At 38.5% G+C, this 19,751-nt stretch overlaps 1 protein-coding gene across 3 annotated transcripts in view; it reads right to left on the minus strand.

Annotated features, from left to right (window-relative positions):
• The window catches only part of shroom4 (shroom family member 4), a 43,341-nt gene that overhangs the window by 1,780 nt on the left and 21,810 nt on the right, over window positions 1-19,751 (minus strand). For 2 of the 3 annotated variants that reach the window (XM_058780705.1, XM_058780706.1), the window contains 7 exons: window positions 10,958-11,116; window positions 7,483-10,012; window positions 5,809-5,867; window positions 5,036-5,668; window positions 2,322-2,951; window positions 1,942-2,080; window positions 703-975 (listed from right to left, as the gene is read on the minus strand). In XM_058780705.1, coding sequence (XP_058636688.1) covers window positions 703-975; window positions 1,942-2,080; window positions 2,322-2,951; window positions 5,036-5,668; window positions 5,809-5,867; window positions 7,483-10,012; window positions 10,958-11,116 — 4,423 coding nt within the window. Of the gene's footprint in view, window positions 1-702; window positions 976-1,941; window positions 2,081-2,321; window positions 2,952-5,035; window positions 5,669-5,808; window positions 5,868-7,482; window positions 10,013-10,957; window positions 11,117-12,892; window positions 13,188-19,751 lie in introns of those variants that run through there. The other variant, XM_058780708.1, reaches the window with a different exon arrangement.

A 19,751-nucleotide genomic window follows, 5' to 3' on the forward strand; every position in this document is an offset into this window, starting at 1 on the left:
CATGACAGAAAGAGCGAGAAAGACAGAGAGAATAAGAATAAAATGCTATGCAAATCACGCATGCAGAAGGATAAAAACTCCAGGTCGAATTTATTTGTATAGTGCTTTTCACAATACACATTGTTTTAAAGCTGCTTTACAGAAAAAAATATGATGTCAATGTTTATATCTTACTATCTTCATGCCTTATAGTCAAATTTTGCAGATTGGAGCTGGGCGACAATACAATTTACATTTTGCAAAGATACAAGCAATCAAGCAGTTGAGATTTGCTATATAATATACTTTATATCGCTATACCCAAGTATAGACCTTAGTCAGGGTAGCATCATATTTAATTTTTGACAGGAAACATGGCTGTGAGGGACAGAAGTACAGTGTGTTCAATGGATTGTACTGTTGTTTAACGACATACTGATTGTTCAACTGATGTAAAAGAAGAAAACTTTCAGCAGGCAAAAACTCCTTTGGACAGTTTTGAAAGTTGTGAGAACCTTCATACAGTGCATGCCATTATGAAGATAGTATGTTTATCTCGCAAAGCCTCATTTTCATCCACGTTCAATTCAATATGGCATCTAACCTGACTAAGGTCTATACTGTATGTATGCAGATGAAGTTGGATGTATTATATATCCAAAGTTTAATATAACGCAGGGTGATAATATAGTTTACATTTTGCAATTATATTTTTCTCCTCACCCTCTCGTGGTGGCCAGTCTCTGGGTCCACACAGTCCAGGGCGCTTTCTACCCGGATCAGTCTCCCAGAAAGAGACAACAGCAGGCTAATCACTTTGTCTAGGTCACCAATGAACATACGGTACTTGTCCACCTCGTTGGGCTTGCAGATAGCGAGCACCAGGCTCTCCACCTCCTCTCCCAGCTGAGTGTTGGCACGAATATCCTCTTGCAGGCCCCTCTGTGCCTCACGCAGGACACCCAGCTTTTTACGAAGGCTCTCCATCAGCTGCTTCTGTAAGTGTAAACATTTACTATAAGAAGTGGCACATATACAGGTGCATCTAAAAAAAATTTGAATATCGCGAATTTAAGAAAGTGAAACTTTCATATATTCTAGATCCATTACATGAAAAATAAAACATTTCAAAAGGTTTTTTTTTGTTTTAATTTTGATGATTAGAGCTTACAGCTCATAAAAGTCAAAAATCCAGTATCTCAAAATATTATAATATTTACATTTGAGTTTCATTAAAATGACCATCCCAACAGTATAAATTCAGCATCTCTTGTTCTTTGAAACCACAATAGTGGGGAAGACTGCTGACTTGGCAATGGTGCAGAAGACAATCATTGACACCCTCCACAAAGAGGGTAAGTCACAGAAGGTGTGGCTGTTTACAGAGTGCTGTATCAAAGCATATTAAATGCAAAGTTGACTGGAAGGAAGAAATTGGGTAGGAAAAGGTGCACAAGCAACAGGGATGACCGCATGCTTGAGAATACTGTCAAGCAAAGCCGATTCAAACACTTGGGAGTGGACTGAAGCTGGAGTCAGTGCATCAAGAGTCACCACGCTCAGACGTCTTCAGGAAAAGGGCTACCAAGCAATTTAATCAGCAAGGACACGTTAAATTGATCAAAAGTGACTAAAGACATTAATAATGTTACCAATGATTTTTATTTTAAATAAATGCAGTTCTTTTCGACTTTCTATCCATCAAAGAATCCTGAAAAAAATGTATCACGATTTCTACAAAAATATTAAGCAGCACAACTATTTTTAACATTGATGATAATAAGAAAATATTACTTGAGCACGAAATCAGCATATCAGAATGGTTTCTGAAGATCATGTGACACTGAAGACTGGTGTAACGGCTGCTGAAAATTCAGCCTAGTCATTCTTCATCATTATTCCATCATAGGAATAAATTACAAAGCATGAAATAAGCGAGCCATACATTTCTGAATCTTTCACCTTATAATTGAGTTCTTCCTCCTCCACTTTCCTCTCTGAGATCTCTCGAAACCTGGCAAGAAGTTGCGGGTTGTCAGCTGACATGTCATAACAGACTGATCGTGAAACTTGTACTGTGGATGTTCCCAGTCTAGAGGGCCTAGGAAAGAGTCATGGATCATTCAGAAGCAAAATAATGAAGATGGAGGCACTGTTACAATCTTTCTGATAGAATAGAATACACAGAATAGAATACACTGACAATTCATGTAGAATTTACTTTGAAACAAGTTTCACTCAAAAAAAGTGCAAATAAAAAATAATTACAAAGAAACAGCAAGTAACACATTGATTAAAGCATACAATTTTGAAGCAGAAAGACTGAAAAAGTATTGGTGTACCTCTCTAGTGTTCCCCCACTGATTGGGTGGCCTCCTCTCCAGCTCTCTCCACCCATCTCTGTATTTACACTGTGTGGAAATAACTCTCCTATCAGCTCTTTCCTAGATAATCCATAATCATCCTCTAGAATGGAGTCCACCAAAGCGCCCCTTGGCCCTCTAATGTTTCTCGCTGATGGAGCCCCTTCCTCAGGCATGTTGTCAATGTCTGTCTCCAGCACTATAACTGGTCGAGCAAAACCCTGCATCTCCATCCTGTCCTCTCCTTCCCTCCTGTCAATTTCTCCTAACCGCTCATTCTCACTGATCTCATCTATGTCTGTCTCCAGGGGCTGGTTTCCATCTTCAATACTGCTGGGACTGCGGGAGGAAATAAGCTGGTTTTTGTAAACGGTTCCAGGGAAGCCTGCTTGATGGGGCTGCAAGTGGTAGTTGTTCATGGAGAAGTAGGATTCGGGACACACGGGTCCAGCTGACAAACTGTTCTCTGGGACTTCATGAGACCTGGTAGTGCCCTGTGCATGGTAGTGAGGACCGGACCGGTCCCACTCAGCTCGATGCTCAGAAAAGATGGGCTTCACCAGTGTGACTCTAGGCTCATCTGACACTGTAGCATTGTGGACAGGTATTCTAAAATAAGGCAGACATAAAGGTAATTTATTCAAAAGTACATTAAAAATTTAATTTATTCACTACCATTCAAAAGTTTAGGGTCAGTAAGATGTTTTTTTATTTTATTAAGTAAGGATGCATGAAATTGACCAAAGGAACAGTAAAGACATTTATGATGTTACAATTCTATTTAAAATAAATGCTGTTCTTTTGAACTTTCTATTCATCAAAAAAATCCTGAAAAAAATGTATAACCATTTCCACAAAAATATTTAGCAGCATAACTATTTACAACATTGATAATAATAAGAAATGTTTCTTGAGCAACAAATCAGCATAATAGAATGATTTCTTAAAGGTGCCATAGAATGGAAAACTGTATTTACCTTGGCATAGTTGAATAATAAGAGTTCTGTACATGGAAATTACATACTGTGAGCCTCAAACACCATTGTTTCCTCCTTCTTATGTAAATCTCGTGAATAAAAAAAGACCACTGAAAAATAGGCAAATCAGAACATAACACCGACTGTGACGTAACAGTCGGGATCACTAATAGTTACGCCCCCAACATTTGCATATACCCGCTCATGTTCTAGGCCAGCCGCCAGCTGAATCATCAGACGTTCTGCAGATATTATGAAGAAACAAGCGAGGACAACAGCGAAAATGGCAGATCATGGGAATAAATGTTATGTTCCAGGCTGTGCAGGGGATGTGATGTGCAGAGATGGGTTGGTGTCTGTATTCAGAAAGGCACGGAAAGCAAATAACACATTCTAATAAAATAACGCGAGCCACTAAAGGGACATGGTTAGCTCCTTGCTAGCGGTAGCCAGTTACATTGCAGTACATAAGATTTCACTTACCATATAAACAGAGTAAGTAGAAATGATTGAGGATGATGGCAAATGATTTGCAGATCCTGAGCACCACTAACAAGCATCTGATCTTGTAAAATGTGTGGCAAGTACTGCCGCTCCATAGTATAAACAGAGTTCGTCGCAAATCTCGAAAACGAAAGTGAAAGTAAAAAGCGATCGTGCATTTGAAAGCAGTTTCAGTGCCCCGCATATTAATAGCGGCTCCCTGATGCCCGCATTTTATATACAGTATAATTACTCGACGATATAACTGCGAGAGAAAGTATTGAAATATATATATATATTTTCCTCCCTGTGTTTCCTTCCTGCTGTGTGAGCAATTGAAATGAGCCGCACTGTAAAACAGTCAATCAGAGCAGCGCTCAACATTATTATTCATGACCCTTCCAAATAAGCCAATAACAGACCATTTAATTCTAGGGAGAAATCCTAGGGTTGTAAATGCACATGTAAAACCCTTTCTGGAGTATTTTTGCCCTTACCTAAGCCACATACCTTTTATGTAGATATCAGAGAACAATTTAAAATTTTGTATCAATGCATTCTATGGCAACTTTAAGGATCATGTCACAATGTCGACTGGAGTGATTCAGCTTTGTCATCACAAGAATATATAAAATATATTAAAATAGAAAATGGTTATTTAAAATGATAATAATATTTCGAAATATTACTGTTTACTGTATTTTGAATCAATTAAATGCAGCCTTGGTGAGCAGTAGAGACAAACTAATTTTGAAACATTAAAGTTAAAATTCATAATATCTTTTGGCATTAAGTGAAAAAAAAATTCAGGATAAAAGTATCCTGATATCATAATGAAGTATGAAGTATCAGTGTCCTTATATCATACTGAAGAAAAAAAACTCTCAGTAGTTTGGCATAATCATTTATTATTTTTTTAGAAACTGGTTAATACTATTCAAAAATCAATATACTGTGGTCTAATCACCATGCAGAAAAATACTTTTTTTTTTTTAACCTTAAAATATATTTAAAAACTTTTTTGTAAAAACATGGAGATGTGTTCTCACACGTATTCAAAGTATAAAGTTAATTTGTTTTTACTTTTTATTTAATGGTTTCATCACAAAGATTTTTGAGTCATTAAATGTAAAAATTTCTTGAAAATGGTTGGCTCAAACCATATGAAATCAATAGGAATACCATGAATAAGTCTTATATGTCATGCATGTGGGGTTGGAAAGTATGTTTTACCTTGTGCGTGGTTCAGGCTGCGGCAGAGATTGATGAAGTTCTCTCCTCATGTCTTTCTCTCTTGGGGGCAGGGCTACAGGTTTAAAGGCCCGACGTGTAAAAGCAGGGCTGGGAGGAGCCACCGAGTACTCTTGACCGCAGCAGTGATGGCTCTCGGAGACCTCCCTCGGAGGGAGACTATAGGAGCGCTGACGTGTCATTTCAGACACACTGGGGGGCTGGGGTGTGCATGGCTGTGGTCGAGGTGGAGAGGAAGAGGGAGAGTTAAAGAGTAGAGGGGAGGAGAAGAGGTTATGGTGAGATGCCCGTCTCTTGTGGAACTGATCCCATTTTGGGGGCGGTGGACGAGGAGGCGGAGGCCCTTTTTTCTTCTTTACTTCACCGACACATACTCCATTCTCATCCAGGTCACTAAGAGTGGATGCACGCATTCTGCTCGGTGTGACATTGGTGTGATTATGAAAATTTTGTGTGTCCACACGAATGTCATTTTCTGACATAGCACGGTTTCTAAGGGGTGAAAAAAGATGCTCCTCTGTGCGGCCACCTGTCATGTTGCCACCTTGACCCATGAAGCTAGGAAAAGCAGCACCCTCTCCTGTTTTGGAGTCTCTCCTACACCTTGAGTAGTCCCTGTGGAATAAGAAATGTTATGCTATACTTCTAAGTAATGGCTCATTAATAGCCATACGTAAATGAGTAAAACGCATGCAAAATATGGGAAATAGCAGCAAGTAAATCTACTGAGACCGAGTTAAAAACAGAAATCTTACCTCTCTGTTAAACTGAAATTTCGGTTTAGATTTTTTGCTTGTTCCTGCACAGGGTGGGCCTGTAAAATGTGTTTGCAATATATTTACATATAAAATATAAATGAAACAATAAATAAAACAGAAAAATTTACAGAAAAAAATAATAATTGTGTTTTAGATTTTTACCAAAACCTACTACTAAAAAACCCTAAAAACTGGTAAAAAAAAAAAAAAAAAAAAAAAGGCAACTAGGTAAATAGATAACACTCTACTGGTGATTTATATAACTATATTTTCACCTGTCTACTAACCTGTTATTTAGCATATGACACATCTGAAACAACCTACTGTAGGTGATCTTAAAAACCCTGGCAGTTAAATGCCTCTTGACTATTGTTAACTGCAACAGTTAACTGCTGTTGTGCCAACCATCTATAACCCAGATTTTTAAAAGCAAACCATGAGCAAAATATGATAACTGCCAAAATAACTGATACTGTTCAAAAACATTCTGCTCTGAGAACTGTACAGTGAATATTATCTAATTCAGTGGACATGGGCTTAATTCCACTATTAAATTCCCTCCAGAATTCACCTGAATTTGCCCTCACGGATTTAAAAAAAAGGTCTAAAAGATGTAAACACACTGAAGGACTAAAAATGGCTCAGAGATCAGTTAGATTATCAATTCATGTTTTAAGATGTGTATTAAGACTAGTGATTGTTACGTTAGAATACATATTCAATCTTCCTGTTGTATTAGAGCCAATTCATGGTTTTTATGCAGTTTTGGCCAAAATTTGGCCTTTTGGGACTCTGAGGAAGCCCAATTTCAAGATATCCTGCATGAATGCTAATATTAAAATAAGTCCTGCACTAAAGACTCAAAACAACTGTCTCATTCCCATCTACATGGCACTATACCAGAGTCTTAAAATAACAGCTCAAGTAGAGAATAAACAGTTTCATCCTTATTCGATTCCAACAGTGTGCAGAAAGATCAATGCACAAAGAAGATATATAATATTTGACAGATAACAGAAGTACCTTTCTGGCTCCAATAAGGCAGGCTATTTTCAATTCAAAATTATTTAACTGAAATCAAAAGTGGTTCAATGACTTTACAAAATGTGTTTGTAAGGACTCATCTTTTAGTTTCTAAGAAACTAGAACTGTAAACAACCACAATAAAGAAAGGAAATCACACCCTCTTCTATATAATCAAGCAGCAATGTTTGATTTCCATCTGTATTCACGCTCAAGCCATTCATTATAAGCGAATGTACAGGCTATTCATTATGAATTTATGAGGTTGTTATTTGACAGTGAACTGCAGGAGGAAAGCTCTTACTTGCATAAATAATTTAATAACAATGTCTCCACATTGCAAAGATATATATCGTGCAGATCATGTTTTTGCCCCAAACATGATTCAGCAGATCCCTTGGGGGTCCATGAAGTTACTGTCTGCTGGAAAATACAGTGGCACACTTAACCCAGGACATTTAAAAGCCGGTAAATAGCAAAACTCCACCAGCGCTAATTTAGTATATTGTAATAATGTTTGTTACAGTGGTACTCGGAAAATCTGGAATTTTTATATTAGTGGTTCCCTGGGTTGACTGAGAGCCTGGATCAGAAAAGCTTCACAATCCTTGTTTTAGACAATGGACAATGCTAAATTCCTAATCTTACCTCAGCTGGGGTGTAGCTCCTGGCCTTGTAGGGTGGATTCACGTGGTAGTCATCATACTGATTGTGCTGGGTGGTCACTGGGTGGAACGCTGAGCAAGGCTTTTGGATGTTGGTGGTAGTTTTGCTATAGAAATGCTCAGAGGACTGCAGAGAGGAAGGAACCTGAGGACTAGGCGGCTGTTTCCGACAGGCGTCATGAGATAAAGACTGAGGAACCATATCACCGCTCATATTGTGTTCAGAACGAACAGTTTCTCTCCTTGATTCCCTTTCTTGTTCTCTCTGCAGCAGTCTTTGCCTCTCCTCCCAGTCTTTTACCCTTTGTTGCTCTTTTTCCCTCTCTTTCCTTAATCTTTCCTTCTCCCTCTCTTGTTCTCGAAGTTTCTCTTGCTGCTTGACTCTCTCTTGCTCTCTTTCTTTCTCCTGCTCTCGCTCTCTCAGCCTCTCCCTCAATTTTTCTTGTTCTTGCTGGGTACCCATAAACTGTCTTCCAGTCTCTAGTGAGTTGACATAGGGCACATCTTGATATGAAAACCTCCTCCGGCCCAGATTAGTGGCCATTTCAAGAGGTTCAGGTGAGGATGGATGATTCGGTCTACTCGGCTTCTCTAGTCTCTGATTTCGACTTGTCAGACTTGACAAGTTTGTTACAGACTGACTCAACTTTCTGCTAGTCTCTTCAAAAAACCTCCTGCGGTCTGCAAAGGGAGGGATATCACACTCGTCTGATCGACCTGAGCGACTACTGGAGGAACCTGCCCTCCCTCTTGTTGATCCCATTTTCCCAGACCACATCTGTCTAGTAGCCTCATTTCTCTTACTCTCAGAGGGCTCAGTTTCCGGTTGAAGCTTGTATTCTGGTGTCCAGCGCCATCTTCGTGGTTTACCTGCAGGTGCAATCTCCTCCACCACATGCACACACACTTGTCTGTCATTTTGAGGGATCTGGGTTTGCGTCTGAGATGTCTGGAAGCACAGAGCCCTGGTTCTGGAATGTTCCTCAACTTGGGTTGTATCTTGTTGAGGTGTCTGTTCGGATATTTGGATAGTCGGAGGACTGGTAAGAGGACTTGAGAAGGTTTGGGGTCTGGGTTGACAGTGCTTTGGAGGAGCTACTGCCTCCATGTTGAGATCTGCAACCTCTTCTTCTACAGTCTCCTCACCACAAGGGTTTCTACTCTTCTGCAGCTGGGCCTTCTTCCTCTGGATCTCATTTCTGAGGTTTGTGGCAAAACGCTCACTTCTACGACGCGACTTGGAGCTACGGAACTGACGTTTCTGCGACTGCTTTGTGACGCTACCATCATCTACCCTCACTTCTCGCCCATTCTCATTCAGGTGAGTGTCCACACACACGTTAGCACCTACAGACCCAAAGTTCGTCTCACTGGTCTGAGAGCTAGCAGTGGAGAATCCATTCTCCATGGGATTTTCAGAGACATTACTGGGCTGCCCCCACAGATTCTGTCCAGAATCTAGAGGATCCTCCTCTAACCTGGGATCCTCAAGTTCGGAAGTTGCCACTGAACCAGGTGTGGAACATCTACTCGCTCCCCACTTGGCCTGGGCCGTATTTGGACTCGTATCACTCAGATAAAGGGGCGACTGTGACCACTGACAAGTTGGAGATGCACGATTATCACTTTTGTCACCAGTAAAATCCATCATATGCAGCTGAGAAGCTAGAAGTTTCTCAGGTGCACTGTGTCTGTGCATTACTGACTGGATATTACATTCTGGTTGGGCATCAAAGTTCTCATCCCTATTCCTTTGTGAAAAGGGACTGAGAGGAGGTGTAGATGCCACCAAAGATTCTGAATAGCTCTCCAAGTGTTTTTTCTCACGGTCAGTTGCCTTGCTATCTCCTTCAGAGTCTGCCTTAAAGTTGAAGGTGTAATAAGGTTCAACAGTGCATCCTTTATGTTCTTGCTCATTGTCTTGTGTTCCATTCAAATAAACACTACCAGTCAGAACTTCCTGGATCTGGGATTGATCTTCAACCATGCAGCTGGTTACACTTGGGATGCCTACAGGAGCAGACACACAGCGTTTATCTGTTGGTTGGCCTCTAGTAGCCCTAAAACTGTCCTTCCTCATGGGTGGCTGCGGTGGTGCACAGTGTTCCTCCTCACAGCTATAGGACGATGGTCGGACTTTAGGCTCAGATCTGTTAGACAGTATCTTGGAGTGTACACGCTCTTCCTGCTGGTTTCCATGGCCACTGGGGGCACAATGTTGGCCTCCGTCTGGATACCTGCAGGAAGAACCAAAACCCTGGAGAAGACTGTCCATAGAGTTGGTATCCTCAGGCTTGACGGGGACAGTGTAATCGGATGTGTTTGAGCTGGCTGAGAATGAGCTGTAAGCAGAGTCACGTTTGTTGTTGAAGATGACAGGATCAATGGGAGAGAGCTGACTGTCATAGTAACCCTGGTTAGGAGGATTCTCCAAACTCTCCATACTTCCTATTGAGCTACTGCGGTCTGTGCTGTAGTGCCTGGAGATATGGCCCCACTGCATGGACAGCTCACTGCACAACGAAATAGAAGTGAACCAAGTTAGATGATGTGACAATCAACATAAGGATTTCAAAGATTGCTTACAAAAAGTACCAACTTCTTTTTAAATGTCAGCTTGGAATTTCAGTATCAAATTATGAAGTACTGTTTTGAAATTTGTATTCGGCTTGTAAAATTAATTTAGTAACTGAGCAAAAGCTTCAGACACAAAGTGTCTCTTGCCACATATGCAAGATTGCACTGATTTCAAGGAAGTATTTTCAAATGACATTTAGAGTATTTAGTTCAATGAAAAAACTAAAAACAGTGTATTCCTATTGTAAGCCTAATTTTCCATCAGTTAAAATAAAAATACCTCAGCATAAATCAAATAAAAAAAAAATAACCTGTATGTGCTAACTTTTATGACTATTTTATTTTAAATTGATAATCATATAGTCCTTTTCATTTTGTGTTACAGGTGTTGTGATTAGGTTTCACAGTTTCAGCAGAAAGACACTGAAGAACAAGTCCCCCAAAAACAAACATTATTGTTGAAGTTGAAAGTTAAAGATTAGTCCCTTAGGTCAATGCTGTGTTTTGTACTACAGGTTTTCTTGTGTGTTTTTGGTCACTTTGCTGGTGATCTGTGAAGAATGTCTGAGTCATACGTCTGAAAATATAGTGGTGGCATCCGGTGAGCTACATGTTGACATAAGACATGAGATCACCAGCTTCCTCTCTGATTGTTTTCCTTGTGAAATTTGCTGGAAGCAAAATTCCCTAATTCAACAATGAGATCTATCTCTCCATCTCTCTCCCGTGCATACACAAAGATCTGTTAAAGCTATTAGTATCATGTACATGTTGCAAATTATATCTATATCAATTTGAACCACTGAAATGCTTAAAAGAAATGAATCATCATACAGAATAAGGTAAGTTTCCATCATCTGTATGACGATTATTATACCAACCTATTGTCACCTCCAGAGTGCCAAGGTACACTGAGAGGTGTGAAGTGGAGCTGCATAGCCGGGGGGCCATCTGAGGGGTCACCAGTGCCCGTAGTGCAGGGTGCCTCTGACAGCTTCGCCAGGTGCCAAGAGTGGGGACGGATCACTGGCACACTGCGCCTGCTCAAAGAACAGAAACATAAGCGAACATGAAGTCATAACATCACCCGAATATTCCTAAGTACCAATTACTGACAAAAAGAAAACCACAATCAGGAAACCACAGCATTCAAGAGTGAGGAAAAGACCCTATACTCCAAAGCAGTGTCAGTCTTGACAAACACATACAGGAATCAAGGGAAATGTTTGGCTTCGCCATCTGGAACTCTTTCATACCTGCCATCCACTAGACTCTGAAACGGTTGATTGATGTTCTTTCTAAGGTATCGCAAGGTACAGCAAAATAATGGCCAATTAATTTATAAAATAACAGCATTAAATGGAACAAGGCCCAGATTCCAGGTACATCCCATCATTCCCATTGACAGGAGTACAGCATTCCCAAACATTCCAGATGGCAATAAAAATCAAGAGGGAGCAATCGTTTTTAAGGGCTTATTATTTAACTAATATTAATTTAAGTGTTTCCACAAGAGGCTACATAAGAAAAGAAGCAAGTGAGAAATATCCAAATGCATCGGAATAACAATCTTTTGTTGTCATTATACACTACCATTCAAATGTTTGGGTTCAGTAAGATTTTTTGTTTCGAAAGAAGTCTCTTATGCTCACCAAGGCTACATTTTTTAAATAAAAAATACAGTAAAATATTTTTTTACAATTTAAAATAATATATTTTTAAGATGCAATTCATTTCTGTGATGTAAAAGTTGAATTTTCAGCAGCCATTACTCATCGAGTCTTATAGAAGTCCTTCGGAAATCATTTGGAGCTCAAGAAACATTTCCTATTTTTATTTGTGCCGTTTAATATTTTTTGTGGAAACCACAGGATTCTTTTTCTGAATAGAAAGCTCAGCATTTATTTGATCAATTTAATGTGCCCTTGCTGAATAAAAGTAATCTTTCAAAATCTTACTGACACCAAACTTTTGAATGTTAGTGTATATAAATTCAAAACACTTCTAAAACAAACAGCAACATCTATACTGACTTAATTTAGCTATTTACTGGCAGTTCTCAGAGTGCGGTTATTGTAAGCAAGCATAAGAATATTTATTGTAACATAACAAATGAATACACATTAAAGAGTTTAAAACACCAACGTTATTGCCACACATGAAATTTAGTAAACAGAGGCTAAAAAAATAAAGGGAAAAACATCAACACAGAGGCACGTTAGAATCAAAATATGTTATATTATATTATCTCTTCATAATCATCACCCCTTCATTTCACCCACGAACAATAAATGTAATTAATATTTAATTCTAAACACTTTTGCAATCTCAGGAAATTCGTGATTTCTCATAATTATCATCATCCTCATCCAATAAAACTTACAATCTAATCTAAAACATTAAACCTAACACCAAGCCGATCTGAGGCTCCATAAGTACAGTAAAGGCAAAAGTAAAAAAACACAAACGTACAGGCAAAAGTAAAAAATAAATAAATAATTGTAACTTCTTTTAAAAATTCAGTTGTGACTGAAATCTGGTCTATTAGAATATGATCTGTCCTCAGAGTTTTGACTCGGCTACGCTCAGATTTAGAAAAAAAAAGTTTTAAAACAAACAAACAAACAAACAAACAAACAAAAAAAACACTCTAAAGCAATTTTCCTCCGCTTCAGTTGTTACTGCATTTTAGCACGGCAGTACAGTTCCAGTGAAATTCGCTTAACAGAAACCAGGCTGAAACTACTGCTGGTTTGTTTCTGTTTGATCTTGACTTAAGGTTTTCTGCCCAGTACGAAATGTCTCGAGATACTCACAACACTTCAGACAACTCCAGATGTTCTCAAAGTAAGAGAAATATTCTGAGATGAATCCAATCCAAGACTGTTCAGCTTGAGGTTCAAGGTGAAGTTCAGGTCTAATCCATCAGTAGACGCTTCGAGTCAAAGGACAACCCTGAGGTCTGCTGTATCTGCTGTGAGTGGTCAGTCTTTATCAGGACCCTAACGGCTTCAACGCTCACATGAGTGAAGGTTGGTGGTCATTTAGCTGTAATGAGGCAGCCTGAGGCTCTGACCAGATTCCTAGTCCAGGAAAAAATTAACAGACAAACACACCCCCCTCCCCCTTCCCCTCTCAAACAGCAGATCTCTCTCTCTCTCTCTCTCAATATTTCAAATCACAACTGAAGACCAAACATTCAGTCCACTAAACGGCATATTCTCTCTCTCTCACTCACATACTCACACACACAACCTCCCACTCACTCGCTCTAATGACATTAGAGGGAGAGGAAGCGGTGTTCAGACGAAGAGGAAACTATGTTTGGGGGAGATAAAGCGGCAAGCCACTGCTAAAATAATACCTAGCATTCTCTCCTATTATTGTTTGAATGGGGGAAAAATGTGAGGGCCGCTTCCTGTCTCCCTGGGAGAGCAGTCAATTTCGGCCAGTAGTGGTGAGAGAGTGAGGGGGGTGGAGACAGAGAAAGAGCAGAGGAGGATATACTGTATGTGAAAAAACGGGAAACAAATTGGTTGAATAAGATGAAATGATTGAAACAGAGCATTGTTGTTGGGGCACGAGGCCAGGTACATGTATTCTTGCTCTTTTCAATAGTGAAGAAAGCACAACAAGGCAAAGCACATCTGAGAGGCAACAGTGTGCGTTTTGTTATTCCAGCAACTGTCTGAGAGAGAGAGAGAGAGAGAGAGAGAGAGAGAGAGAGAGAGAGAATAAAATGAAGTTTAACTCACATCAGCTGTGCTTAATAAACAGCTTTTCCTGCTCTAATCAGAATGGCTGATGAAAGTCAGAATGGGGTCAGTCTGATTAACAACTACAACACTGACAATACAAGAAAACCCAACAATTATGCGTAGGACAAATTACAATGTCGCACAACCTCCCACTAATGGGTTCTTCAGTTGAAACGGTTAACCTGGTCATTCTTAAAGGGACAGTTTAGCTACAAATGAAAATTCTGTAGTCATTTATTCACCCTTGTGTCATTTAAAATGTTCTTCAGTTGGACACAGAACTAGATATTTTGAAGAATGTTGGTAACTAAACTGTTTTGGTGCCCATAGACTTCCATTGTAATATTTCTTTGTATTCAGATTTTGAGGTTAGAAACATTGACTGGACAAACACATTGAATGATGAGTACACAACGTCTTTCAATACCAGGTCTGTTGTCCATCTGTGGAAATGCTGGTATGCAACTGTAGCATAAATTAATGAACTGAAATATTGAGTGTGTACTGTATATGGAGGTGTAAACTGTGACAGGATGATTGGATCACTACACAGTGACAGGACGCCCTTCTGCTACACATTCAAAAGGCATGTACTTTTTTAATCACAAAAAGAGAACATGCTTTTAGGCCATAGTATAAGTAGGCAAATTGGGACGCAGCCTATCTTTTACACCACAAATTTGAGGTTAGTGCACAAGTGTGTGGAACATTAACTCTGGATATAAAAAGCCATTAAGTGACACCATTTTAAAATCATTATGGGTGCAGAGTTTCTGTTATGCTAGCATGTTAAATGTGCGTTGAAATTCTTTGTAGTAACTAAGATCGTGAGTGGTAGCAGAGAAGAGCGGTTAAACCACAAAATGATAATATCTTGAGGTGTGAGGTCACACTGGTTATTGTGAGAAACCTTGGTGACAGTAGTACTGCATGCTGTGCTCTGGTCAAAGATCCTTCCTCTTTTCTGTGAAAAATCACACAAACACTGTAAAAAAAGCAACTGCATTTTTTTCAGTTTACTTAACCTTTTGAATCTCAAATACTGAGAAATGCAGTTTTCTTGAAACTACATAAAAACCCTTGTCAGACCAACAGAATTATCCCAAACTAATCAAACACAGTCTGAACAAACAACTTCATATTGCTTAAATGTTAAGGCTTTGTACGTTCACTTCCTAGCATGCATTGCAGCATGAATATATTATGCAGTTAAATATAGAATTTATATAGGATTGTTGTTTTGCTGTTTGCTGACTTCATGCCGCCTTATTTTATTTCTCAACTATTTATTTTTTGCAGTGAACACATCCAATTAGTCTGTTAGCAGTCCTCTCTGTCTTACCGTTAGGGATGCGTAACATACCATGTCCATATCTAATTAGTCAATTATTCAAAAATAATAGCCTACACTGATCAAGAATATAGAGACTTGTACAAATTGTAATGCAAAAGAGAGAATAAAAACTAAATCATATTATTCTCTGTCATTTCAATTTCTTTGTGCTAATAAATTACAAAACTGTTTCAAAGTACTGGTGCTACTATGTATTTTTAAACCTTGTACCATGTTTCAAATCAAATGAACCTTTCACCTTAAATTAGCTATTAATTTGAAGCCTATAAAATTATATGCAACAAGGTCATTCTGCAAAATAAAAAAAAATAAAATATAAAATAAAATAAAACAAAACAAAACAAAACATGCACACACCCCTCTCTGCTTTCAATCCATGCAATCAGCATCGTTTGTTCTCTGGTTGCCCGCTTCCCGAAAACAGCAAGCGAGACGCAAAGGCTGCATTCCATGTAATCACCCAGGCTTTTACCAATACGGCCACAACGAAAAAGCCAGTCCAGGAAGGGAGCAGTCAAGAGCTGGGCTCTCCAGCACAATAGCTTGTTTGTTGTTTTGGATTCTCTTTCACTCCGATCTTAAAGTACTTTTTAAGGGGAAAGAATGCATGTAAAAATCATCTTGGCCTAAAAGCTTAATCAGCCACATCAAACCCTTCCTAACTATTTTGAATAGAAAATCATAGCAGTGAGATGTTCCAGGTCATGACCCCGGTGCCCTATTAATCACAAGAGCATAAATTGAATGAATAAAAGTAAGTCAGTTTGTCGACTCAGTCTTAACAAAAATTTCAACAACAGATGTTAAAACAGATGCACAGCAGTTCACAAGGCTTCACAGTTTACACCAATGATAACACCACAGTTTGTTTACACTTTCCCTGCCAACTGAACAGAAGTTAATCTAACTGATGGCCTACATCTTGTCCACATGTCCAGCATATCAGCGTTATATCACAAAACATCTTTTTTTTTTTTTAAAGTTATATTTTTGGGCCTTTATGCCTTTAATGGTCAGGACAGTATAGAGATGACAGGAAAGCATTAGGAAGAGACAGGGGAGTGGGATCAGCAAAGGACCTCGAGACGGGACTCGAACTCGGGTCGATCACAAAACATCTTTACCATGATGAGAACTATGGCATGGTGCTCTGGGCCTTTTAAGAAAAAAAAGAAGCCATTTCAGTATGCACAGTCTGATCGTAATACAATCCCAAAGGACAAACCCACACATGGAGAACTGTCTGGATTGATCACTTGACACATTCCAGGAAAAGGAAAATGTCTTCTTTTGAAATATAAGACTCACACACAATTCACTAATTTTATACTCTAATTTCAGACAATATTCATTTTTACTGGTTATTTCATTGCATGCTCATTTTTCCTATTTTTAAGTAGCCATTATGTGACAGAATTTTTTTTTTTTAATGTTACAGTACAAACAATAATAATTTATTAGCGTGATTCATTTTTTTGTTGTTTTGTTTATTTAGATCAAATAATATAGAATTCTACTATCGGCCAAAGCGTTAAAATAATTATCGACTATCAGTGCATCCCTAATAGACACCGTACATGTGCAGAAATTCATCCTGTGCACATTTTCTTAACAAGAGACAACAAAGGCCTTAAACTATAAATTCTATGCACACAAATTAATGAAAAACATATTATACACTAACACCATACAGTGAAGTTGGCATGTTGAAAGTTTTGGAATCTGAAAGGTCTTAGAGTTTTGTTCCTAATATGTGGAAAGTCAGGAGGGGGGGTCTTGGGAATGTAAGGAATGTCCATTGTTTTGGCATCGAGTCTCCTTTGTTCTTTCTTGTTCCTTAGCGCAGCAGGCAGGGTCTTACCGTGAGACTGCTTTTTCTAGAAGCTTCCTGAGTTTGCCGTCTCTGTCCTTCATAACTCTCCTCCACGGCCTCTCCAAACCACAAGATCGTAAACTCAGAGTGAAGTGCAACTGGGGTTTCTCCCAGAGAGACCAGGCAACCTTTGATAGATGATGACTGAAGTGGCTCTCCACACTTTATTTCCTCATGAGAGCAGTGGTGCTTACAACTTTAATATCAGCATTTGGCCAGTTGGCTTCTTACAGTAGATTACAGCCACTGGTTCATGTAATGTGAATTGCACATGGCTAAATGCGTCATTTATTAACTTCTCTTTTTCTATTTAAACTCTACCAAAAAATGCTGAGACATGGAAAATGGTAATGATTAAAACATGTAATGCATGTAATTTATCATTTTTCCCATCCCAATAGTGTGAACAATGTGGTGCTTTCAAAATATTCTTGTTTGTTTGAGCAGCCCAACATGCACGTGTCAATTTCTGGCTCAACCAAAGTTCACTCTGGGGTAGTTTAAATGGAATTTTGAAAATTCTACCATCAATTATTCCCCTTCATGCTGTTCCATACCTTTAATACGTTCTTCTGTTGAACACAAAAGATGATATTCTGAAGAACACTGGGGTCCAAACAACATTGAAAACACAAGAAGGATCCCCAAGAAAACACATTCTTTAATATCTAAACTGTCCCTTTAAGAAATCGAATTTGTAAAAAATGTGAGCAATTCTGCTTGATACTACTAGCAGCTCGGAAATTACACATAGCACTTTTAGGATTAATGCTGTTATGTATGGATGATCTAGTGCAATAGTTTTCTCTGGCAAACTGTGTAGAACCAGCGTGCCAATTCCTCAATAAATCCAGACAGATATGCCAAAGCAACACTTCCCTCCCTCACGTGGCTTTCCTGTAAAGATCTACCCTTCCTTTAAATCTGAACGTACGTACGTGTGTGTGTGCGTGTGTGTGTGTGTGTGTGTGTGTGTGTGTGAGAGAATCTGAATATTCTAAAACTATATGCTCACAGTCCAAATATGGTCTGCGTTTCAGACCTGGCTTGAGTCAGGGACAAAATACGCATTTCAAAACAGTTCTTCCGCCCCTGACAATGGTTATTTGCTGCAAATAAACATTTCTGTCCCATGGTTCCCAGCTCAGCTCCTAAAGCTGCTATTACAGTCATCATGTGTAACAGGAAGTGGGAGTAGGAACTAGGAGGAACCAGACATCCAGAAATTTCAGAAGCACACTGTTCTCTGTGGCAAGATGGGCACCACACCTCCAGACAGAACACATCGGGTTTTGATAACGTCAATAGATCAACTGCAATTTCTTTCGGTGTATATAATATAAATTTTTTTATTCTTGTAGTATTTAGTACTTACAAGAACTAGATTAGTATGCAACTCAAAAGGTGAAGACACAAACGTTGAACTAAACTGTGCAATCATAAGTTGAACAAAGTGGATAAAGTGCATAAAATCTGCATTCCAAACAGCTGCTGCTAAACAATAGAAAGTGTGTGTGCAGGAAAACAATACAGTGTGTCTCTGGACACGGCACACCACAAACATCCTTTAACTGTACAGCATACCTTCCCATTCACAAAGACAAGCCAGGATGACACCACAGCTCTATTTTAAAAAATATAGATATTATAAACTATAATATCTATACTTTTTTACTATATATAATAATATAATATATAATAATTTTCACCAGTAGTCCTCAACCAGGGGTCGGGACCCACTAGGGTGCCTCAGCAAACCTCCAGGGGCACTCAATATGTCTTAAAATTAGTGCGGTCACACGATTATCCAAAATAAAAAAATTTTTTAAACATAATGTGTGTGTGCACACTGTGTATATTTATTATGTATATATATATATGTATATAAATACAAAATAAAATATAAATATGAAACAAATATAAATGTTATATAAAATATAAAAATGCATATACATGTAAATATTTTCAAAATATATACTGTATGTGTGTGTATTTATATATATATATATACACATAATAAATAAATAAATAAATAAATAAATATACACAGTACACAAACATATATTATGTGAACAAAACCTTTATTTTGGTGCGATTAATCACGATTAATCGCTTGACAGCACTACTTAAAATGATTCAAATGTAGTTATATTATTAAAATACTCTTAATTAAATGCTAAAACACACACACACACACTGATTTGCACAGTATTCATGTATGCGGTGTATTTTTATGCTTATTAGAATCCTTGCTGTTAGATCACATGTTCCACCCTGCAAAAACCCATTTCAGGTCAATTTCTAATGATTGACTGGGAGGTTGGCATTAAACAAACAAACGCACACACAGACAAATATCTCTATCTTGGTGCTAACTGAATAGTCACACATTCCTTGGCCTTTAAATGGAGGTGGAAATGAGCCCTGCGTGATGCATGTGACCTTTACTGACGTCCAAAGATGAACACACACAAACACACCATTACAAAAACCTCTCACACACAGTCATTCCTTGAGCTATAAATCACCCATAAAAGAATCTCTTTTTCACACACAACATAACTGCAGAAAACTGATACGTCTCTTAACCTTTTTAAATGTTGCAAAAAATGTAATCATGTGGTTTTTTGCTAAAGGTTAAAAGTGAGGAACGGTGACTATGAAAAGTCAGTAAAGCTGTTTGAATGTTC

This window comes from Onychostoma macrolepis, chromosome 07, assembly GCF_012432095.1.
Source record: "Onychostoma macrolepis isolate SWU-2019 chromosome 07, ASM1243209v1, whole genome shotgun sequence".
Taxonomy (NCBI): Eukaryota; Metazoa; Chordata; class Actinopteri; order Cypriniformes; family Cyprinidae; genus Onychostoma; species Onychostoma macrolepis.